This window comes from Pelobates fuscus, chromosome 2 (assembly GCF_036172605.1).
Source record: "Pelobates fuscus isolate aPelFus1 chromosome 2, aPelFus1.pri, whole genome shotgun sequence".
NCBI lineage: Eukaryota > Metazoa > Chordata > Amphibia > Anura > Pelobatidae > Pelobates > Pelobates fuscus.
In genome coordinates, this window is record NC_086318.1 from 101,954,348 (window position 1) to 101,979,173 (window position 24,826).

Sequence of the window (24,826 nt, forward strand, 5' to 3'; positions counted from 1 at the left end):
TACTGTGTCAAAGGCCTTTGCAAAATCAAGGAAAATAGCTCCAGTTAGGTCTCCTTGTTCCATGCCAGTTTGGATGTCATTGCAAACTTTTAAGAGGGCAGTTGTAGTGGAGTGATTCTGGCGAAAGCCCGATTGATCAGGGGTCAGATAGTTTGATTGTTGGTAATACTCACATAGTTGCGTATGGACACATTTTTCTAAGATTTTTGACAATACCGGGAGCAATGATATTGGGCGATAGTTAGAAACCAAAGTAGTGTCACCACTTTTATGGATAGGCACTACTCTCGCAGTCTTCCAAAGTTTGGGTAAGTATCCAGACACCAAGGATTCATTAATTAGAATTGTGACAGGTTTAGCAATTGCCGGTGCACTGAGCTTCAACAGCATTGCTGGGATTTGGTCAGGTCCGGACTGGTTTTTCATTTTTAGATTATTAAGATGTTTTTCAATGACACTAACAGGTACAGGTCTAAAAATGAACTTGTCTATATTGGGCCTTTGCAAATTTAGTGAGACCTGATCCACATTTGTAGTTTCAGGATGCGTGCCATTTATTAGCTTGGCAATCAGGGCAGTAGAGCATCTGACAAAATAATTGTTAAAGGCATTTGCTACATCTAACGGAAGTTGCAGGGTTTGGTTATCCACTTTGACAGTGGAGGGTTGGGAGTGGATTGGGGGAGTTTGTAGTTTATTTATGACTTTCCAAAAGTTTCTAGGGTTTCTAGGGATATATATTTGGTATATATTAACAAGACACAAATATCATAGAATAATACTGTTTATATAGTTAATAATAGTAAAAGGCAACCCCCCAAAATACCCACACCTTAAAGAGCTAATATAAGCTCAAAGATTGCAGCATGGGTGGAATAATCTTTTCATTTGGAGTGTAGGTGTCTTCTATCAACTGCAGTGATGATTAAAGCGTTATTCTAACCCTATTCAATATATATATATATTTGTTTAATTATAATGGGCACTAGTGACTTTGTTGACACCCTTTTTTTTTTTAGTGCCAAAAGCTGTAAAATAAACATGTTACTTGGAATCCAGCACTGGGCGATATTCTTCCCTGTACGATTCAATGTCATGCCGCAATACTCCTTCCCTATCAGAATCAATTAAATGCTCATAGAGAAACATTTGATTGGACCACTTTCCAGGCTCAGAGCAAGGGATGGAGGGGGTAAGAGGGTGGAAGTGAGTGATGGACAGTGGCAGGGATTAAAAAAAAAAAAAAAGCCTCATAGAAAATGCAGGAAGGCATGGCGGGCTGGAGCTAAGGGGACATACAATCTTCCCATTGCAGGCACACTCCCAGCACTGCATGCAAGAGTAGAAGCTGGATATGTCTGTCACCAGTGCGTGTGCCAAGGTTATCACTCCCCACTGGCACAAAAGTGTTTGCAGATATTTCCTGCATTGCAAACAATTATTGCTAAATTACTACAGATGTGTTAATATCTCCACATCATGGTATAATGCTGCACAAAGAATAAAAGTAACCAGTATCGTGAAGCCTGTATACAGCCAAAGAAAAGCTTGTGGGAACAGAAAGATGACCTACTCACACTTTTCAGAGCAAATACACACAAATCGCATAGTTGACTTAATTCCTACAATCTGTAACCATTTAACCAAGAAAGCACAGCAGCCTCCATTGACATCCAACAGTTAAAATAAAAGGAATTTATTGCAATACATTAAACATAAGAAATGATAAAACATAAAGAGTCCTCCACTAATGCGATTTGCCATACTTTTTCAAACTATGCACATGCCATGTTTTTTGGGGATAATCTCAGTGCTCCCTTAGAAAGTAATGATAGGGCCAGGACTGGATGAAGGATTCAGCTACCTCTTGTGGAATGACCTCACTGCAGAATATGAAAGTTTTAGGAATTTGCAGTAAACACAGGAAGTTCTAAACAGAGTTTCTTTTTTTTATCCCAGTACTTTTTGGGTCATTTTAATACCTAATCTATTTAAATCTATAAATCGCATAAAATGAGGAGGTTGATATTTTAATAGGGAGTGGATGTCCGGAAAAAAATATTATAGTGGGAGGGGAAGATATTATATGGAAACTAATAGGGGAGACTGGTCAGCAAGGCTGGGAGTATATGAGTTGCTGAGCTAAAGTATGCAGGGAGAATGATGGCATTCATCACTGAAATGGACAGGGGAATAATTCCACAAGCAGTCTTGACGTTGGATGGTTAGAAATTATTATTATTTTTTTTTTTTTTTAAATCTTAACAGATACAAGAGTTCACGGAAGGCTGTCAATTGGTCTAAAATGAAGAAACCCATTTACTTAAGCAAATCTGGTAATAATTTTGCAGAGTGGTCAGCAACATGGGCTGGTTATCTAATAACTAAGGTAAGAGATTGAATTCTCTAAAGAAAACTATATTGTACCGCTCTGCTAGGCCCATTGTTTTAGTGACTGGTAATTGGCCTAAGTCACTGGTTCTGTACTTGCTGTATCCAACCTTTGCTACTGTAGTTGAATTTTAATATATATATATAATATATACATATATTTACTATATGCTCAGCAATCCAAATATTATACAATAAACTTTCTTTTCTTTATTGATATCCATCCTTTTGAGGTTCATTTTCTGCCTCTACATGCCACAGTCCAAGAATAACATTTTTACTGAAATTCAAACTTCTGTGGAGTAGCCAAGTTAAGTCATTTAGTAAAGCAAAAAGAGATACATTTTCTCCATCATCCCATCCTGTGTACCCATTTCCTCAAAATTATAAATAATAAAATACATAATATTTTAACACTTGGAAGATGTAAAATGTTTTACTCTATTTAGGTCAGGCATGAGCTTGCAATGAGAGTTTTCAACTGTTGCAGTATAATGATGAAACATGACTTCAAGGTTACAATCTACCTGTTACCACACATTTTTGTCTACGTTCTGCTGGGATGTAGTAAAGAGGATCAGCAAGAGGTAACACGCAGTCTTAGAATAAGTTTGGGTGATGATCTGTATAAGTAATTAGCTGTGATATGTATTTGGCAATTTGTAATGTTTTAGAGTTCAGAATTGCACATAGAAGCCAGCTAAATTGTGAGAATTTGACACAAGTTCATTGTGATGTTCAAACTTATGTCTACAAGATGTGCTTACAGGAAATGTCTGACCCCCAAAACAACATTTTTAAAGAGGGATTGTTGCGCCACCCAGTTGCTAACTATAAGGGAACTATAGTTAATTCTACTTTCTTTCATATTTAAATTAGTTTTATGTCCTATGCAGGTTGTCAAGGCATGGTTAGGCATAGATTGTAAATCATTTTGACCCCCATAATACCTTAGGGCAGCCCTGTAAGATATTGCAAGTTATTATTTTAGCAAGCTTTTCATTGCTCTGTTTCAGGTGTATGCCGAGATTATGGCAGTTTTGAAGCATGAAGACCCGTGGGTACGGCGCTTACAAGACAATGCTTCAGATTTGAGTCAGCTTAGTACCCAGACTGTCTTCTCAATGTTGGATCATCTCACTCAGTGGGCTCGACAGAAGTTTCAGGTGCTCAATGCTGAAAAAACTACGGCTAAACCTGGGAGTCGAATGGAAATAAAGAGTCAGTACTTTTTTTTTACTTAATGGAAATGTTTCTTTTATAGTAATAGTGTGTAATAAAATTGTGCAAATTAAAAGAATGATGAACATGTGTTTAGAAATTTTTGAGTAAGGTATACTAATAGAGTGGGAGATTTTGGAGGTCATCGTTGCCATTTGCTTCTGAAACAAACCAATTTTAAAATTTCCAAGTCTGTGGATTTGAAACAGCCAGCAACTCAACAATCTGCATCTGCAGAATTAGTGGGAGGAAGAAGGATTTCCTGTGCCCTAAAGCCAAATGGAGTCTTTATTGAGCTCCCAGAGTCTTTAGTCTTTTTAGCAAACACTCATGAACCCAAATAGGAATTAAAACCTAACTCTGACGGTGAAGTCTGTTGTGTTGTTTTTTTTTTCTTTTCACCCAGAGTTCGGCTTTGCCAAATGTGGGCTGAAGGTGGACATTATAGGGAATTTAGGCTGGCCAGTCAGAACCAATAGATATAGGTTATTTCTCAGTTTTAGTTTAGGGTTCTTTTCTAATAAGTTAAAATGACTGTTGCTGTACCTTACTGACATGTACTTACTGAAAATATACTCACAATCTCATGAAAAGTGACACAAAAGGGATTTAGCATGATATTTATATAAATGTTGTATTCATAGCGGTAACTCCTGAGGACCACGAAGAGTATCAGAATGTGACCAAATTCCTGGAGCTTATACCCCAGGACACTTTGGCCATTGCTTCTTTTCGTTCCAATGCTTACACGAGAGCAGTGATGCACTTTGAGTCCTTCATCATGGAGAAAAAGCAGGAAATTCAAGAGCATCTTGGCTTCTTACAGGTATACAACTATAGGATTTAGCAAGTCTTTACCTTGATAGCTCTCTTTGCAGTGATTATCAACATGATGTAAAATATATCTAATAAGCCAGATCTTTTAACTATTTGGTCAGTGATGTCTCTTTTTTTTTTGGTATCCCATCTTCAAACATTTTAAATGGGCAGAACTCTGTAAAATACCTTAAGTAGTTGGTTGTTACATATTATAAATTGTCCTATATATTTCTCCTCACACCTAAAGAAGCAGCCAGTCGTGCTTGAGGTGTGAATACCAGTTCACTACTAGGTGATAAAAACATGCTACGTCAATAGCATTTCGCATTTACCCTAATGGTGTCTTACTATTTCTCATATAATTAGGCTGTATCCTTTTTCTGAAGTGTGGAGGCCATTGCCTGGTACAAAACCTGAATTATTTTTTTGAAATCTCTTTTTATTGAATTAATGCAGATATGAAGAAGAGAGAGTTGTAGGCACGCAGGCCTCAATAAATACATATATGCAGATAAGACACAAATATACATCTTGTATAGATCCAGATATATTGTCAGATTTTACATAGCTGCTGACGTTTTTTCTAGAGACACATAATTAAAAATATTATGGTATCATGAGATGCAGAGCATTCCCCATTAGTAACTTTTGCCTGTGTTTTCCTGTATTACTATAAGTTATCCTGTGCTGTTTGTAAAGTTCAATCCTTCCCATCTCTTATCATAGAAATAAGGCCTACGAGAGAAGACAGCGTAGAGAGAAAGAAATAGTATACAAGTAAACAAAGAGAAAAAGAAAAAGCGAGCCCCCTGTGTCTCCTATCCGTTCAAGCATTCAAAATCTGAAATTTGTACTAAAATATGAAACAGTAGATGTATCACAACAAAGAAGAAGTTATAAAACTGTTATTGTGAAAATTATAAAACAGTTATTACATAGTACACATGTAATTTTCTATGCAATACAGTTACGCTTTCCTAACAGTAATTTAGGAACAAGTAAACTACAGTAACTAAAATGTTACTCCCAGCTCCCAACATTTTTATGTATTTTGTATAGAACTCTGTGTTGTACAGTGTACACTGCAATCTACAGGCCTTAATTTGTCTGGTTGCTAAACTGAAAAAGATTTGTTAACCGTTTTAAAATTTGACCAGAAAAATTAAGGATGTGTACACTGTTTTGTTGTGATGTTGTGATATGCTTTTAATTGCCGCAAAATTAACAGTTTTTTTGGGCTTTGTGAATGTTTTGTTATGTTTTATGCCACTTCTAGAAATTGTATGCTGCTATGCATGAACCTGATGGCGTAGCTGGCGTTAGTGCCATTCGCAAGAAAGAGGCATCCTTAAAAGAGCAGATCTTAGAACACGAAAGCATTGGCTTGCTGAGAGATGCCACTGCCTGCTATGACAGAGCGATTCAGCTGAAGCCAGAGGAGGTAATGGCAACTGAGTGACTTATTCTTATTCAAACCGGGAGTTGGCAAACAAATTGCTAAATTACAGCAAAGTAGTTGTGTTGGAAAAATGATTTCATTTAAACTTGCATTTTTTTAGTTTACTGCTAAATGAATAACAAGGATGATCATTCCAAGAATTCAGATTTAAAACCCAACACTTTTGTCAATCTATAGATAAGCATGCCAGATTCCCACTACACTCTCCTGTCTCTCTTTTGAAACTTGTACTGACGTTGCTACATTATTTTCATTCATGTAGAGAGCACTGTGTCTGATGTCTGTAATTGTAATTCAGCTCTACAGGATTCAAAAATCAGTATTGAATGTAGGACGCTTCACATGTCTCCAAAATTAAAACAGTGGTAAAGAATGGTTACGAAGCAATGTTTCAAGAATAATTACTGAATGGTACATTTATAGTCAGAAGTTACATTTTGTGACTGAGTGAAATCATTTCATGACAATCTTCTCATATCCCTAGATTATACACTATCATGGGGTAGTGAAATCCATGCTGGGACTTGGCCAATTGTCCACTGTCATCACGCAAGTTAATGGAGTGCTAAACAGCAGGTACATATGCTTTTTACAATGAAAACCTTTTGTGAAATTTTTCTCTTTTTTATTTTTTTTATTTTTAGGGACACAAATGTTGTCCGCTAGCAGTTACTATTTTGTTTGGTTTTTCACATCGTCATACATTACTACCAGTGGCAACAGTAGCAAATTTAATCTTAAAATAATGTCATTCATAACCTGGAATCATTTTATGGAGAACACATTTTTACCGATTGCTAATTTGCTAGAAAATGTATAGATTAAAAGGTATTTCACTTTATATGTTTTGACCTTCATATAACTATTGACATAGTAGCAAAGACATCCGATATGGAGGACAGGAGTGTCAGCATGTGCAGCCTCCCTGCCTCCAAGTGTAACAGCGGGATTCCACAAGTTCTAGAATGCACCTGAACATGGTGTTGGGAGGCTGTGCATGCAATAGCCCCAGGACCGGCACCTCCTCAAGGCGGCACAGGTGGCCGCCTTAGGGTGCACCAGCCTGGGGGCGCTAGATTAGAGTGACCGGCAGGAGGAAAGCGCACATCGCTCCTTCCTGCCAGTCATTCAGTGTAGCGTGGCCAAGCCAACCCCGGTACAGGAGCATCTGATTCCTGTACCCGGCCGGACTGACAGGAAGTGGTCGCTGAGAGAGCACTAACAGGAGGGGAACACTAAGGGACATAGAGGGGATGGAAATACAAATGGGATGGGCGTGAAAGAGACACAAAGGGGGGTTGTAAGAGATACAAAAAGGAGGTGTAAGACACACAATGGGGAAAAAAGGGGGATAAGATACACTAAATGGGGGTAAGACATTTAAAAAAGGGGATAAGAAACAAAAGACAGGTTAAGAAGCAAACAGGTGAAGATGCTTTTTTGGGGGGGAGGGGGGCAAAATCATCTTCGCCTGCATACCTAAAAATCCTTGGGTATCATGCGAATTGCAGTGATAAAGAAATGCACTGACATGCTCATAAAATATTGTAAAATCCAAACAACTTGCTCATTAAAACTTAAATATTAGTTTTATCACATTGTAGATTGTGTGCCCACTTATTTTATGTTTACTTCTGATTGCAGTGATGCCTGTGAATGTTGTCAATGTGTGTTTGTAATACTTTACTACTTGTTTTCTAGGCCTGAATGGACAGCAGAATTAAATACTTACAGGATAGAAGCTGCTTGGAAGCTGTCACAATGGGGTTTAGTTGAAGATTATTTGTCTTCAGGTACTGTTTTGCTTGAAGATTTTTATTGTATATTACAAGGTTATCCACCCATCCAGCGTCAAATGCTTATTTATTACTATGAGTTGTAAAGGCTCCAACAGACTTTCAGAGCTGTATAATAAATTGCATCACAAGAGGGAACATTACATTCAATTGAGCTTTGTAAAGTTATTAAAGGACCACTATAGTGCCAGGAAAACAAACTAGTTTTCCTGGCACTATAGGGTTATTAGGTCCCCCCTACCATCATGGCCCCCCTCACACTGGGCTGAAGGAGTTAAAACCCCTTCAGCCACTTACCTTTCTCCAGCGCCGGGCTCCCTCAGCGCTGGTGACCTCTCCTCCTCCTGCCGACGTCAGCTGCGAATGCACATGCGCAGCAAGAGCCACGGACGCATTCAAACCGCCCATAGGAAAGCATTACTCAATGCTTTCTTATGGACGTCAGTTTCTTCTCACTGTGATTTTTTACAGTGAGAATCACAGAAGCGCCTCTAGTGGCTGTCAGGGAGACAGCCACTGGAGGCTGGATTAACCCTCAGTGAAACATAGCAGTTTAACTGCTATGTTTACAGCTGCAGGGGTAAAACTAGAGGGACCTGGCACCCAGACCACTTCATTGAGCTGAAGTGGTCTGGGTGCCTATTGTGGTCCTTTAATTAAATGAGGTAATGCTAATTAACAGTAGTCCATGTGGTAAACCATTAGGTTGCTACAGCCGCTATGTCAACAGACTGATAGGCATAATATAAACCGTATTGACTGTATTGCTAACAGTTCTCCGTGTGATCAAAACTACTAATATTTACATCATATATAAAATATGATATTTTTTTATAAGTGATAAATGAAAGCAGAAAATTGATCAAGAAATAGTGTAGAAAAATAAATAAAAAATAAACAATGCAGAATATATTTTTCTAGTGATTAGAAATTTCTTGAACAAATTAAAAACAAAAAATGCCATTTAGACATGTTTAATTTATATTAGTCCTACAGTTAAATTAAATCAACATTATTTATAATCTACAGTAGCCTTTTCTTCGGTTACCTAGGGCTTAATTAAACAATATTATACAATATATTCCTCCTTTTGTAGTGTATAATTGTACGGTTTCTTGTTCAAGTTATAAAAAACTATTATTATTTTGCACAATTTATACACTGCATGTTATATAGTACTATATATTATTTTAAACAGTCAGATTGCACTATGCATAGATAGCTTTTATTGATCTTCTGTAAACCTGTTCATAATCCGAACTAGTAGTGAGGAAACAGTGGATGAAACATTGTCTAATGAAATGTCATTACCAATCAGTGCATTTGTTTTATACCTTTGTAATAGATGACGTTTGGGTCATACACCTCTTGCTTGGAGGTGTATATATATATATATATATATATATATATATATAGATAGATATATATATATATATATTATGCATGATTCACATATACAGATAGGACATTCTATGGTATCCATATAGAAAAATAGACTTTATTAGGTAGCATTTAATTTTTTACATTTTGGTATTATTTATGTTGCAGTCCTTATTGAACATCATGTGCAGCTCTGTTAAAAGGATTTTTTATTGACAGATCGCAAATCTACCGCGTGGAGCATCAGACTTGGGCAGCTGTTGCTCTCTGCCAAGAAACGTGAGGCAGAATCTTTCTACGACTCACTCAAAGTGGTACGAGCTGAGCAAATAGTACCTTTATCAGCTGCTAGCTTTGAAAGGGGATCTTATCAACGTGGATATGAATACATTGTCAGGTACAGCCCAGACTCTTTTTTTTTTTAAACGTTTGCAGGTACACTCATTGATCTTTGGTAAACTTTGAAATAGTGCTAAAAAGTACCCAGGTGGTAAACCAGTATGTCCCTAGTAAAGTGCTGGATGAGAACCATGGGAAATGTAGAATTTTCTCTAAAAAAGGCAGTGTTTGCATTAAAATGCCTGCAGGTAATGATTATACTCACCAGAGCAATTATATTAAGCTGTAGTTGTTCTGGTGACTATAGTGTCCCTTTAAGATCATGGCCGCTAATATTGCACCAGAAGACTTGTCATTCTTTTCAGTATATGTGTCGGACATATTGCTTGAAACCATAGATTTGCATGGAGAGTTAGTCTCGAGCCATATAAACGTTATATAATGGAACTGGAATAAATTGTGTACTCTCTTTCTGGAATGTGAAGGTTGCACATGTTGTGTGAACTTGAGCACAGTGTGAAAATGCTGCTACAGATGCCTGATGGTGACTCGATCAAGGACTCTCTCAACTGGCCAGCACGTCTGGAAATGACCCAGAATTCCCACAGAGCTAGAGAGCCTATCTTAGCTCTGCGCAGAGCATTGCTAGCTGTCAACAAAAGGTCAGCGCTGTTTGAATTTTGTTGCTAGAAGAATGCCTTTAGAAACTTGTTAAGCAATATTGGGTTGACTTCTGTTAGCCAGACATATATACCTGAGACCAATTTAGATTGTCAGTTTGCAGTTCATTATTCACACCACTGTTGAATTTATTAAACCTACATCTTACTCTATTTATGGAAGGGAGGGAAAGAGGAATGATGACATCATTTAATGTTTGTAATAGCTGAATTAGTTAATCTACTTGCATACTCTATAACATTTTTTGTTGCATCTATTGCGCAGGCCTAATCAGGCTGACATGGTTGGCGAATGCTGGCTCCAAAGTGCCAGGGTTGCTCGCAAGGCAGGACATCACCAAGCTGCATACAATGCTTTGCTCAATGCAGGGGAAACCCGGCTGCCTGAGCTCAATGTTGAACGTGCTAAGTGGCTGTGGTCTAAGGTAAGCAAAATCTCAGCATATATTTGCATATTACATTGGCTAAACAAGAATTTGTATCATGTGCAAGTAGCAAAACTGAATTTGACTAACAACTTGGTTTGAGCATTTTAAAACACCTCTTCCCTTGATACGCAGGGTGATATGCACCAGGCTCTCATTGTTCTGCAAAAGGGAGCAGAGTTATTCTTGCTTGATAACAGTGCTTCCCCAGAGCAACAGCTAATCCATGGCAGAGCCATGCTGCTCCTGGGACGTTTCATGGAGGAAACCGCCAACTTCGAGAGCAATGCGGTGATGAAAAAATATAAAGTGAGTTTCTTAAATGGGATAGCATCCCGGATTGCTGGTGATAGCCCACAGTGGCTAAAAATAACCAGCTTGGATTGACAATGTAAAATACATGTTTTCTATTAAAGGTATAGCATATACAGGGTCTCTTGTATGGGTTTTTCTAATTATATTCTGCTTTTTATCCTAATCTATATATACACTCATTTTACAGTTCTGCAGAAATGTTGGTGTTTTTTTTAATTATTAATAGTAATAATACTTAACTCTTGGTTTTGTATCATTGAATATTATAGGATGTAACCACTTTGCTTCCTGAGTGGGAAGATGGGCATTTCTATCTTGCAAAGTACTATGACAAGCTGATGCCTATGGTGACTGACAACAAGATGGAGAAGCAGGGAGATCTTATACGATATATCGTATTCCACTTTGGCAGGTGATTGTATTTTTTTTTTAGGGGAAATCTGTGTACTAAATACATATCTTGGTTGGATGGAAAAAACATTTTTTCACCTGTTTTTCTAATTGTATTCATATTTAAAGTGTAAATGTCATTGTTCACGAGTTTCATTGACAAACAATAAAGTTCTGTAAATATATTGAGATGGCAGAACTGGAAGGCTCGCACATTTATAGAAAAAGCATAAAAAAGTTTTTTCCCTCCCCCATCTGTAAACAAATATTTGCATACAGTCCTCATAGCCCTCTATGATGGGATTGAGTGATGGAAAATCTTTGTACAGGCTTTTTCCTTGCTCTCTGTTATGGCAGATACAGTAATACAGTACATGTAATGCAGTACATGCTCTAGGCAACACATCTCACAGTACCAAGAGAGGAATAGGAGTGACAGTGTCACTGGAGCCTGGCATGTTAGTGTCATGGGGGAGAATTATCTTCTTTAGAGTAGCATTACCAAGCAGGACCATATGTGTGGGCAGGAGGTGGAATAGATCGGGAGTATTACCTTAACCATTCCTAAAGTAATTGCATGAATAGTTTAGTATTATGGTAGATTATACATGAATAGCTTTAGGAGCTGCTATCCATTTAAGTGAAGCCTACACCTAAATGTAAATACAATAATGAATATGAGCTGAGATTCACAAACAATGCTAATAGGAAATGCTAGTCAACATGGAAGCACTTATCGCAGGCAATGGTAGAGCTGTAAGTAAAGCCAATTAAGTACATGCTGTGGAAGGAGATACTTATAGTGCACGATACCACAAATACAAGCAATAAAGATTTATACACATTTATTCAAGAAGCATCCAATTATTTACCACAATGCCATATCCAGGACAATCCCCCAAATTGGTCAGATTTGCCTTATAATTTTGCTACTTTATATTGTGTACACCAACTTGTTCAGGGGAAAGTTAAATAAAAGTGAATGCATAAAATGCTAATTTCCAAAAGGTGACAGGTCTGTTTTAAATGGTGTTGATGTGGTTTTTGTTTTTTTCCTCCAGGTCCCTGCAGTATGGAAATCAATATATCTATCAGTCAATGCCCAGGATGCTATCACTATGGCTGGACTTCGGAGCTAAAGTGTATGAATGGGAGAAAGGTATGGCTAGTAAATGAACACCAATGAAAAGCATTATCCTAGCAATGGCTAATTTTAGCACTGCAGAGGCTTGTCTGACGCATTTCCCCTCTTGCCCAGCCAGCCTTTAAGGGCCACTATAGCATTAGGAATACAAATATTTATTCCGAACGTTGTAATCTTCATGTCCCTAGTTAGTTTTAGGCTTGCAGTGTGCACTGTGAAAAATAACAAACAAAATATTTAACTTTCCTTTTCTCCAGTGCCGAGCTCCGTCAGCGTTGCCGCCTTGTCCTCCCCACTTGACGTCATCCTGGATGTGGGCCTCCAGGATGACTGCCAAGTCCAATGCTGCTCATAGAGATGCATGAGGGAAAAGTCGTGATTCCAAGTATTACAGTAATTAAACATTGGAGGCTAAGTGTGCATTAACTTCAATTAGGTGAAATTGTTATAGCAAGTAAAAGTGTTCATTTAAAGCTGGCTGAGAAACATGGGACATGTAGTTCTTCACAAAAAGTAGTGTGCTTTGCCAGACAGTGCAAATGTTGGCTATTACTGGCATAAGACATTGCAGTCCTTAGCATAGTATATACGTAGCTACCTGATCTTATCTGTACACAACAACTTTACATATAGCTAGTGTTAACAGATGTCAAATGACAGTATTTTCACCTGAAACCCTTGTGATGCATCAGATGTATCTTTACATCCGTGTCTCTCTTATTATCTCTTCCAGCTGGCAGAGCAGACAGAACACAAATGAAAAATGATTTAATCAAAATAAACAAGGTTATTACCGAGCACACCAACTCCTTGGCTCCTTATCAATTTCTAACTGCCTTCTCGCAGCTGATCTCCAGGATCTGTCACTCCCAACATGAAGTATTTGCTGTGTTAATGGAAATGGTGGCCAAAGTATTTGTAGCTTACCCCCAGCAGGCAATGTGGATGATGACAGCTGTGTCCAAGGTAACAAGTAACATAGAATTGCTTTTTAAAATACATTTTATGTTGGGAATTTTAACTCACTTATACTATAAAATGCTATATCTTTTCAGAAAGTAGTTCAAATTGTTATTTTAATGTAAATATATCTAAAAAAGAGGGTGTAAATATAAATTTTGCTTGTTAACCCCTTAAGGACCAAACTTCTGGAATAAAAGGGAATCATGACGTGTCACACACGTCATGTGTCCTTAAGGGGTTAAGGGAATAACTCAGAGCAGCCCGCTGCAACATTGTGATATCTCTTGAAAAATTCCCTGTGCTGGATTTTTAATGATCTCATATTAGAATGACACTCCAGACCCCTAAAACACTTTAGCTTGTTATGAATTGTTGATGTTCTCAACAATTTTAAGGACAGAAAGGGCTTTTATTTAACACCTAACACAACATTCCGTGTGAATGAACTGTTAAAAATTGTAAAAAAAAAAATATATTTTTTTTTTGGTGCACATTTCTTTATAATAATGTTTACACATCTGTGCTAATAATTAAAAATAACTCAAAATAGATTTACATATCAGTCCTGATTGTTAAATGCCTAATATGTTTAGGATCTAAATACATTTTTGATAGTTAACACTAATCCTGTACCAGTCCCCATACTAATGCTATACCAACCATACCTCTTACCCAATGCTTACACTTACCGTATGCCTACCCTTAATTCACCCTTAATCTCAGCCCTACACTATCTTTAACACTAACACAATATAATCCAAAACCCAGCATTAACACTTACCATACGCTAATCCTGCAGGTAACTGTGCCCTAACACTAACTGTAGCCCTACCTTTATCCCAAAATCGCATCCCCAACCCTAATCCTGCTAATATCAATTCTTATATAAGAAATTGATTTTACTATTTAACACAGTATATGGTGATATTTTGCCACCATCTCCTGGCCGTTTTCAGAATTACAGTGTATTCTGAATGGAGCCTTGTTTCCAGCTGATTACACTGATTACACTGGACAGCTGGCAAAGCCCATCACCGATTACAATTGGCTAGGGACAGGATAGAAAACCATGCCAGCATCGATTCATACCCAAAGCTGCCTTCAGTTCATAAAAACTGTGGCTGAGCACAATCACCTTATAAATGACTTCCAGCACTGCACAGAGCTCATCGATCAGTCTGGATCCATTAAAAATGGTCCCAGTTGACTAACAAGAGCCCCATTTATCCATTGATACCTGGGGTTAGTGGGTTGTGTTACTCCCCAATCTTAATGCAGGCATTTAAATTCCTATTTAAAGAGCTGCTTGCAGCATGTCATTGTGCCTTGAAGGCATCAAAGCCCATTACAGTTAGGATGGAAGTCTTCTGGAAAGACTTGTCTTTACCCGTCTGGCTTGTTTCCTCAATTCCAACTCTCTTTGACCCTTTTCAGTCTGGTTTCCGCCCCCTCCACTTTACTGAGACTGCTCTTATTGAAGTTACTAACTACATAATCGCAGCTAAATCCAAAGGTCACTCACTACTCCATACTAATTCTTCTTGACCTCACTGCTGCCTTTGACACTGTTGATCATGTTCTTCTCCAAACTCTTCAATCACTCGGTCTCTGTGACACTGTCTTATCATGGTTTTCCTTTTATCTCTCCTAATGCTAATTCAGCATTTCCTTTTCTAATGATCCTCCCTTTGTCCTGTCTCGGTTGGAGCCCCCAAGGCTCTGTTATTGGTCCCCTTTTATTTTCTCTTTATAGTGCTTCTCTTGGCAAACTTATTACCTTATTTGGATTCCACTACCACCTGTACGCTGATGACACCCAGATATATCTCTCCTCCCGGACCTCTCTCCTGCCATCCTGCAACGTGTCACCGCTTGCCTTTCTTTCATCTCTGATTGGATGTCCTCCCGCTTTCTCAATCTCTCTTCTTGTCTTTCCTCCTCCTAATTGATCCTTTACTTATCGCGGGCGGCTCCTTTCCTTTGAAAAAGCCTGCCTACCACCATCAGACTCTCCCCTAGTCTTCAATCATTTAAAAAGTGCCTTCAAACCCATCTCTTTAGGAAAGCTTACGACCTCACATACACGTCCCTTGCTCTCTCCTCCAGCTCTGCTTCACTTCCACCTTGTTTGATTGCTATCTCCTCCTATTGTGTTTTATACCCCACTCCTCTAGACTGTAAGCTCGTTTGAGCAGGGTCCTCTTCAACCTATTGTTCCTGTACGTTTTTGTAATTGTCTCATTTATTGTTAAATCTCCCCCTCTGATAATATTGTAAAGCGCTACGGAATTTGTTGGCACTATATAAATACCAATAATAATAATAATGACATGTCCTAACATCGTTAAGGGGTTAACAAAGCAGTTTTAGTGTATAGTTCATTCCCCTGCAGCCTCACTGCTCAATTCTCTGCCATTTAGAAGTTACATAACTTGTGTTTCTATAACATGTGGCTCTAATAGGCATTTAAAAGAGCAGGAGATCCATTGTACAGAGCTGCATAATTTGTTGACGCTTTATCAATAATAATAATAATGAGAAATTATTTATTAAACACACTGTGCAATAAAGGAAACTTTAAAAATAGATCTTTCGTTACAGGAAGTGTATAAGTCATAAGCAGGGAAGATGTGGCTAAGCCTTCGCTTATAAATTGCTTAGGATCTAAATTAACTCCTAACTGGCAAAGTATTGAGCAGTGAAACTGCAGGGGCATGCTCTATTCACCAAAGACCACAGCATTAAGCTAAAGTTGTTGTGATGCTTACAGTATTCCTTTAAATGCCCTTTACCACTCACACTTTAATTTGCTAGTAGCATTATGTATGCTGATTATATGTGCAGTATAAGCACTCCTATACTGTGATTGAAACTGGTCGCATGATTAAGAAAATGAATTACTTAGTTAATGCCAGAATGTATTTTGCAGTCATCCTACCCGATGCGTGTGGAGAGATGCAAACAGATACTCGATAAAGCGATTCACATGAAGCAGTCACTAGGGAAATTCATTGGGGATGCTACACGCCTTACTGATAAACTCCTGGAACTCTGTAACAAGCCAGTAAGTACTTCCATTAAAATTACAAAGGGATTCTATTTGCATATACAAATAAATGAAAAGTAATCCAAGATCATCCATCATATACATTGCTATTGTATCATTCAACTATGCTACTATGTACTTCTTCACAATTGTGTAATTGTCTCCTAAAACGAATTTTATGTTAATTGACTGAAATGCGGTTTTCAATAATGGCTCAGTACTAGGTTAAGCCATTTAGTAATGTTGCTCAATATTCTTACTTTAGGAGGCTCACTGCTCTCATGCCTAGGACTCACATTTAATCACTTTACCTATGTCCAACTTGTTTTTTTTTACTGGTGCAGGAAAGAGTCACACTACAAACACTATAACGGCATATTCTCCTAGTATACTTTATGGTACACTACCTCCCAATCACTGCATTTTCCTATTCAAGCTCTACACACAATAATTGATCAAGCTTTAGAATTACGCACCGAGCTACGGTTGGCACAGTACAATTTAGGGGAACGTTTATACTTCAAAAAATAATTTGTTTTGTAATTGCATAAGCTTAGAACTTGTATGTCTTCATAAAAGAATAATAGTATAAATAATAGTTTATTTTTTCCTCCGACTCTCTTAAATAGGAAGCAAGAAAAGAAAAGCCCCTAAATGTTGTTTTTCTGTGTTTTCAGGTGGATGGAAACACCGGCACTCTAAGCATGAGTGTTCACTTTAAAATGCTGAAGAAGCTGGTTGAAGAGTCAACATTCAGTGAGATTCTTATTCCGTTACAGTCGGTAATGATCCCAACATTACCATCTACTGCAGTAAAACGTGACCACGCTGACCATGACCCGTTTCCTGGGCATTGGGCATACATTGCTGGTTTCGATGATACTGTAAGACTCTTTGTTTATATGTGAGAATATTTATGAACGTCCTAGATAATTAAAGTCCATGAGGTATTCATTTATGTATTTTTCATATTTTGTTTTCTCCTCCCAAGCATACTCTTTATTTGTTATTCCTAAAGGCTGTTTCTAGAAAACAAAGCACTCTTTCTTCCAGCCTGGGAGGGGTTTATTTTGCTCATCCTCCATTGCTTTTTTAAGCCCCCTAGGACCAATAGACAATTTATCTGCAATGGTTTTATTTTAGTATAGAATGTTACCTCCATTGCAGGCTTTAAAAAAATATTTTATGGCATTTAGTTTTTTAAAATGTATTTACTATGTTCTATTCTTAGTGCATGCTATCTAACAATGCATATCTCACCATGTTGGAAAGGATGGAAGCAGGAGAGGGAATAAGTAGTGTTTTGCAATTCAGTTGTAGTGATGGGGTCTGTCTGGCAGTGTGCCCATTCACAGAGTTTTGCTAATGCATTTGTATCTGACAGAAAAGCATAACATTCATTTTTTGCATAGCGAGTATGTTTAGTGATACGCTCATGCTCTGCTTATTGTGATCTTTTCTCTGGGGTCTCTAGAAGAAGGAACAAACATAGGACAGCTGTACTGCTGGGGGATATGTATCCCATTGGGCGTATGTATCTGTATAAAGCCACAATGCAGAGAATTCCTTATTGAAATGCTACTATTGATTTCCTCTATTTTACATATTCAGAAGGAGCATTTGATTTTCAGAAAATAAAAAGGCATAGAGCATCTCTGCAACATTATTGGTCTGTTTATATATGCTATGGCTACACGGTGTTTGTGTTCTCTACGTGCCACTTACACAGTAGAGGAAGTGAAACCTCTTTAGTCTTTCAGTCACAGACTCTCTGATAAAATATCTCTATACAGGTCTTCCTGCATCTACGGGCCCTCTTTCGTGAAAGACTAATTAGCAGCACAGTCTATATAGAGAGGTCCGTATCTTGCATTCCCTTACTCTTCCCTCAGCAACATTTATTCTACTCTGAGGAGTATTTGGAGTCTTTAGATTCATCCTCGGGCTAGATTTGGATCTTCAGACTCTTTTATATCTACGTCATAAATAGAAAAGGGTAATTGTTATTTTAAAACACCTCTTTTTGTGTGTTCATTCAATGGTGTTACTGTTTGTTGGGCAAAAAGTGTGATTCCATTATCTTTTTGAAGGATACATCGGTAAGTTAAAAGCTAGGGTATTTGCAAGGAGATGATGCATACTCTGTATATATTTAAGGAAAAACCATGAGAGATTCCTGGCTTGCTGTTTCCCATTAGTTTGTTGTTGGTCTCTAATCTCATTCTGCTCATTATAATGTTTATACTGAAGATCTTAAAATAATAAGAAATACCACAGAAAAACGTAACAAACCTGTATTCAACGCCTGTGTTTAATAGAAATTACACAATCCTTTGTAACTTAAACAATATTCAGCTAAATAACTTACTGCAATCAAAAATGTAAGCTATTGTATGTACTAGGGTAGTTGTGCTTTATATTTTACTGTACTTATTAAATGTTTTGTTTTTCTTTGAACACAGGTAGAGATATTACCCTCTCTCCAGAAACCCAAGAAGATTTCATTGAAAGGATCTGATGGAAAATCCTACATTATGATGTGCAAACCAAAGGATGATCTCAGGAAAGATTGCAGACTTATGGAGTTTAATTCTTTAATTAACAAGGTAAGTGGCAGGATAACTCATTTCAAGATAAATCATACTAGGTTTTAATGGGTACTACTGTCACATTAATTTGTTGCTGTAAGGCAAAACTTTGTTTCCTACTGATATCAGTCTCTATCAGCAAAAGGGGCCCATAGAATGTAAGGTTTGTGCATATATAGGAAATACATCATGTGTCTGTACACCCATAGAAAAGCATTATGAGGCTATTGCACATGCTTGTCAAAATGCTGCATTGCGCCAATCACCATCTCCTCATAGAGTTGCATTGAATCAATTCATCTTTATAGGGAGCTTTCAGCATCTCTCAGCATATATATTGCTGAGCCTGCAAGGACATACTGTAGACACCAGAACCAATACATTAATCGGTAGTGGTTGTGGTGACTATAAGGTCCATTTTTTATTGTGTGATTCTAAGCACAAAATCCACATTAGCTTAATGAAGTGATTTTTATGTAAAGATCAAGTCCCTGCAGTCTCACTGCTCAATTTCCTGCTGTTTAAAAGTTCAATTACTTTATTTCTGCAGCCGTAGCCACACTTCTCCTGACTGTCAATCACAGCCTCCCTTTATATTTTCTAAAAAAGAATATCCTTTTAGACTCTCTCTTACTGAGCAAATCATAGACTTACTCTGTCTTCCAACCGTCCCAAAAATAAACCAATAAGCCATCAGATGTGCTCTCCCCTGGGCTCCAATCAGACAACTCCCAAGCCTGAGCCTCGTAGTCAGCAGTATTATGGGTTATATTCACTAAAATGTTATTTGAGCGACAGGGTTATTCACTATAGTGAGGACTCAAGGTGAATTAAAAGTAAATTTCATATTAAGGTCAAAATAACTCAACTGTAACAAGTCAGCTACACTTTCACCTCTCGCCTTAAATTTGAAATTCACTTTGCAATTTCACTTTAGTAAATAACTCTGTATCTGTTCTTGATATGTTATATTATGCTTCCTGTGCCCACAATGATTCTCTGTGAACACAAAGGAGGACATTGGGGCAGATCAGCTTAACTGCAGACCACAAGGTTCCCACATACACATTCCAAAATACAATGAAACAATCAATGAATAATAATGCATGGACAATGAAGAACGCAGTGCTGAGTTACCTTTGATTTTTTTAAAGAAGAAAATAAGATTGATTAACTATATATATCGGTGACTTAGTTTAAAATAAAATTGAACACTACATTTTCCCAGATACTGAAAACCTATGTGTTAGGCAGAATATATATTTTTTTAAATATTAATATTTTGTTTCTCTTGCTCAGTGTTTACGAAAGGATGCCGAATCCCGGAGGAGGGAGCTTCATATCAGAACATATGCTGTTATTCCATTGAATGATGAGTGCGGTATAATAGAATGGGTCAATAACACAGCAGGTCTAAGAAATATACTGATCAAATTGTACAAGGAAAGGGGTAATTATAATCAGTCAACTTTAAATTGTTTTCAGAATCCCTGTGGTTTGAAGGTATTGCCATATGCATGTTAAAGGACCACTATAGTGCCAGGAAAACATACTCGTTTTCCTGGCACTATAGTGCCCTGAGGGTGCCCCCACCCTCAGGGACCCCCTCCCACCGGGCTCTGGGGAGAGGAAAGGGGTTAAAACTTACCTTTCTCCAGCGCCGGGCGGGGAGCTCTCCTCCTCCTCTCCTCTCCTCCCATTCGGCTGAATGCGCACGCGCGGCAAGAGCTGCGCGCGCATTCAGCCGGTCTCATAGGAAAGCATTATCAATGCTTTCCAATGGATGCTTGCGTGCTCTCACTGTGATTTTCACAGTGAGAATCACGCAAGCGCCTCTAGCGGCTGTCAATGAGACAGCCACTAGAGGATTTGAGGGCTGGATTAACCCATTTATAAACATAGCAGTTTCTCTGAAACTGCTATGTTTATATAAAAAAGGGTTAAACCTAGCTGGACCTGGCACCCAGACCACTTCATTAAGCTGAAGTGGTCTGGGTGCCTAGAGTGGTCCTTTAAATATTTAATCTGCTGTGCAGAGTATGCAAAGTATATTCTTTTAAGTAATCACACACTGGTGAGGAAGCAGTAGGTATTTTATAATTTTATATAAACTTACTTAAAAAAATATTTACACATTTAATTGATGCAAATGCATATTTCACCTACTTTACATTTTCTGTTCTGCTATTTTGGACGCTTAAGATGACTGGATAATACAAATTGTCTACCACTGTGTCATACATTATTGCCTATGAGTTGGTAATTGCTACCCTGAATTATAGATATTAATATACATCTGTTATGTGCCATTTCATCCTGTGATCATATTTAAGACATTTATTTGTTTACACATTTCTCCTCATGCATTATGCTTTTCGTAACATTGATGTAATTGTGTGTGTATTTGACACTAGCATAAAACTAAAGATAACATGTTGCTATTAAGATAGTTTACTTGTTCTAAAATGTCAGAAAGAAATGTATTAGAGCTGAATTCTAGAGCATTTCTTTTTTTTACAGCTATATACATGGGAGGAAAGGATCTCCGTCAATGCATGCTTCCCAAGGGAGCACCTTTACAGGAGAAGATAAAAATGTTTAAAGAGACTCTTCTGCCTCGTCACCCTCCTGTGTTCCAGGAATGGTTTTTAAGAACGTTTCCTGATCCGACTTCCTGGTAAATATGTAGGATACTAGGTGATACAGAGTACAAAGAGTTGTCATTAATGGTACATTTTCAAGGTGGCAAGTGGTGTCCCTCAGGGGTCTGTTCTGGGACCCCTTCTATTTAACATGTTTATAAATGATCTTGAAGACAGCATTGTAAGTCATGTTTCAGATGACACAAAAGTCTGTAAAATAATACAATGTGAGCAAGATATGACTTTGCTGCAGAGGGATTTAGATAGACTGGAGGACTGGGCACTCAAATGGCAGATGGAATTTAATGTTGAAAAATGCAAAGTTATGCACTTCGGCGTAAAGAATACACAAGCAACGTATACCCTTAATGGAAGCGAATTAGGGATAACAACACACGAAAAGGACTTGGGAATTGTTATAGACAACAAACTATGCAACAATGTGCAATGTCAATCAGCAGTGGCCAAGGCCAGTAAGGTATTGTCATGCATGAAAAAGGGCATTCATTCTCGGGACGAGAATATCATTTTGCCTCTTTATAAATCACTGGTAAGACCACATATTGAATATGCTGTGCAATTTTGGGCATCTGTTCTAAAGAAGGATATTATGGCACTAGAAAAAGTGCAGAGGCGGGCTACAAAATTAACAAAAGAAATGGAACATATCAGCTATGAATAAAGGTTAACAAATTTAAACCTATTAAGTTCAGAAAAACGTCGCCTGAGAGGGGATATGATAACATTATACAAATATATTCGGGGCCAATACAAACCATTGTATGGAAATCTATTCACAAACCGGACTTTACATAGGACACGAAGAAGAAAGAAGATTTCGTCTAAGGCAAAGGAAAGGTTTTTTTACTGTAAGAACAATCAGGATGTGGAATTCTCTGTCTGAAGAAGTGGTTTTATCAGAGTCCATACAGATGTTCAAACAGCTACTAGATGCATACTTGCAAAAACAGAATATTCAAGGATAAATTCTTTCAATGTAGGATAATAACTGCTTGATCCAAGGATAAATCTGACTGCCATTCTAGGGTCAAGAATGAATTTTTTTCCTAGCTTGTTGCAAAATTGTGCTTCAAACTGGGTTTTTTTGCCTTCTTTTGGATCAACAGCAAAAAACAAATGTGAGGAAGGCTGAACTTGATGGACGCAAGTCTCTTTTCAGCTATGTAACTATGTAATAAAGGTGGACACATAAGTGCTATAACTTAAACAGCCAATTGTAGTGTTTATAGTACTTTGAGTGTTAGAGTTTAGGAGCAGTTTAACAAAACCTAAAGTTCCCACGGCACTCGCAGCTTGCCCTGTCGATTGCCCTGTTAATTATTAAATTGCACTTAAACTCTGGGGAAGGGTTACCTTATCGCTCTCACCCTATCATTGCTTTCCAAGGTTGAACAGAATAGTTGCATATTAAGCAGAAAGTGGATATAACATTACAGCTCATGGGGAGTATTAATCATGCACAGTTGTATCCAGTTTTTCATATATCAACTCAGATAATGGATTTAATTTGCAACAGGCAACTATGTACGCTTCTATTATACTTTAGATTTTAGTAAAGATGAGATGTCTTCTTTGCTATAAAATTACATTGCAGTAATTTGTAGTGAATACCATGCTAAAGAACAGATAAACAATTTTTAGTATAAACTAAACATGCTTGTTATTAATGAAAACAATAAAGCGCTTCAGTGCAAACTATATTAATAAAAAAGCAACTCAACAACACATGTGAAGTATAAACTCACAAACTTCACCAAAATAAAACATAAAATTAATTGTTATAAGTGTAAAGAACTCACAAAGTGATTTATAAGTTAAAACGCCAATAAACAAAATAGTAGAGTGCTTAGATACATGAGGGGATATCTTACCCTCTTGTACATATAATTCCAGAGGGTAAGTGTAAAGAGGTCTTTACACTTATGACAATTATTTTAATGCTTGTTAATAAATATGTAAATTTCTGTACTCCTGATCAATCCTTAGTTGTACCTGTATTCTGTTTGTGCATCCCAGGGCATACTTTGACACGTGAGCAACATATTTTTCCTTTATAGTTATATAGAAGGTTCAGGCACTCAGAAAGTCTTTGAAAGTGCAAGGGCCACAGCTCACAGAAACATTGTCACTTTATGTTGATGTTCTTATTAAAGTCAGCACTTTATAAGACGTTCTGAGTACCTGGACCTCCTTTGTAACTATACAGTTATACTCTGGGACTTGACAACTCTGCTTTGGAGACAGGCTGTGGAATAAAAAAAAATCAATAATCTTGTTTTTTTTTATTCTCCCCACAATCTTACATCACATTGATGGACAGGGTTATCAACTAAAGTGTGACATGTTAGCAATTCCAAAGTAATTCTGAATGTATTTTAATATGTAGGCCAAAATAGCCAAACTGAAGAAAAGAAAAAAGTCCTAGTCAAATATGTTTTCAGCTTGGTGGCTTTAGGCTACATGTGAAGATTTTGAACATTCTAGTAAGGTGTTGATTATAGCTAATCTTTTCTCTGAAAAGGCAGTGTTAAGTCCACCTCTAGTGGCTGCCACTAGAGGAACTTCTTAGACAAGGTCATGAACGGTCCCCATAGAGATGCACATGTTCAATTCATCTCAATCAGGAGATGCTGATTGTGGCGGTGCAGCGCACTGGCTTTCCAATGCTTTCCTACAGAGAAGATTGGCTGTAATCATTAAGATTGATCATCTTAGCCAAGAAGGTGGGACCAGCAGCCTGGCGAGGGCTGAAAGGCGAGAACATCATATTTATTTTTTATTTTCTTTAATTCTTTATTTCTGCTGGTTCAGCATTAAGATAACATTACCACATGTGTTCGGCATTACATAGCTCATAGTAACAATTTTAACACATATATGAGAGCTACCCAATTTAAATTTTTAGAGATACTATTCAGCCCACTCTTGCCCGTTCTAGGTGGGTATCAAGCATGTACAGGGGGCGCATACATGCAGCAGTTAGTGCCCATAGGCTTAGTAGCAAGATGCTGCGGTTAAAATAGACATAAGGCACATATGGGTGAAGAATTAGCTGGCATGGAACCTTCGGTAGCTTTGCTCTGTGTTGGCTTTGTGCCATAGAAAGTGTATGGAAAAAGGCCTATATTAAACAAAAAAAACTGCCTTGCACACTCAAAAATGGGGGAGAGGGGAAAGTAACTTAACGTGGGAAACTAGTCAGCAGCT

The 24,826-nt window shown here is 37.7% G+C and overlaps 1 protein-coding gene across 1 annotated transcript in view; it reads left to right on the forward strand.

Moving 5' to 3' along the window:
* The window catches only part of ATR (ATR serine/threonine kinase), a 71,189-nt gene that overhangs the window by 32,736 nt on the left and 13,627 nt on the right, over nucleotides 1-24,826 (forward strand). The window contains exons 25-43 of the mRNA XM_063442501.1: nucleotides 2,269-2,389; nucleotides 2,841-2,978; nucleotides 3,408-3,612; nucleotides 4,257-4,438; nucleotides 5,708-5,872; nucleotides 6,375-6,466; nucleotides 7,592-7,683; nucleotides 9,286-9,463; nucleotides 9,891-10,067; nucleotides 10,351-10,510; nucleotides 10,646-10,819; nucleotides 11,095-11,237; nucleotides 12,277-12,374; nucleotides 13,093-13,325; nucleotides 16,252-16,386; nucleotides 17,046-17,252; nucleotides 18,831-18,974; nucleotides 20,256-20,406; nucleotides 21,477-21,633. Of these exons, the coding sequence (XP_063298571.1) occupies nucleotides 2,269-2,389; nucleotides 2,841-2,978; nucleotides 3,408-3,612; nucleotides 4,257-4,438; nucleotides 5,708-5,872; nucleotides 6,375-6,466; nucleotides 7,592-7,683; nucleotides 9,286-9,463; nucleotides 9,891-10,067; nucleotides 10,351-10,510; nucleotides 10,646-10,819; nucleotides 11,095-11,237; nucleotides 12,277-12,374; nucleotides 13,093-13,325; nucleotides 16,252-16,386; nucleotides 17,046-17,252; nucleotides 18,831-18,974; nucleotides 20,256-20,406; nucleotides 21,477-21,633 (2,952 nt within the window). The remainder of the gene's footprint in view (nucleotides 1-2,268; nucleotides 2,390-2,840; nucleotides 2,979-3,407; nucleotides 3,613-4,256; nucleotides 4,439-5,707; nucleotides 5,873-6,374; nucleotides 6,467-7,591; nucleotides 7,684-9,285; nucleotides 9,464-9,890; nucleotides 10,068-10,350; nucleotides 10,511-10,645; nucleotides 10,820-11,094; nucleotides 11,238-12,276; nucleotides 12,375-13,092; nucleotides 13,326-16,251; nucleotides 16,387-17,045; nucleotides 17,253-18,830; nucleotides 18,975-20,255; nucleotides 20,407-21,476; nucleotides 21,634-24,826) is intronic.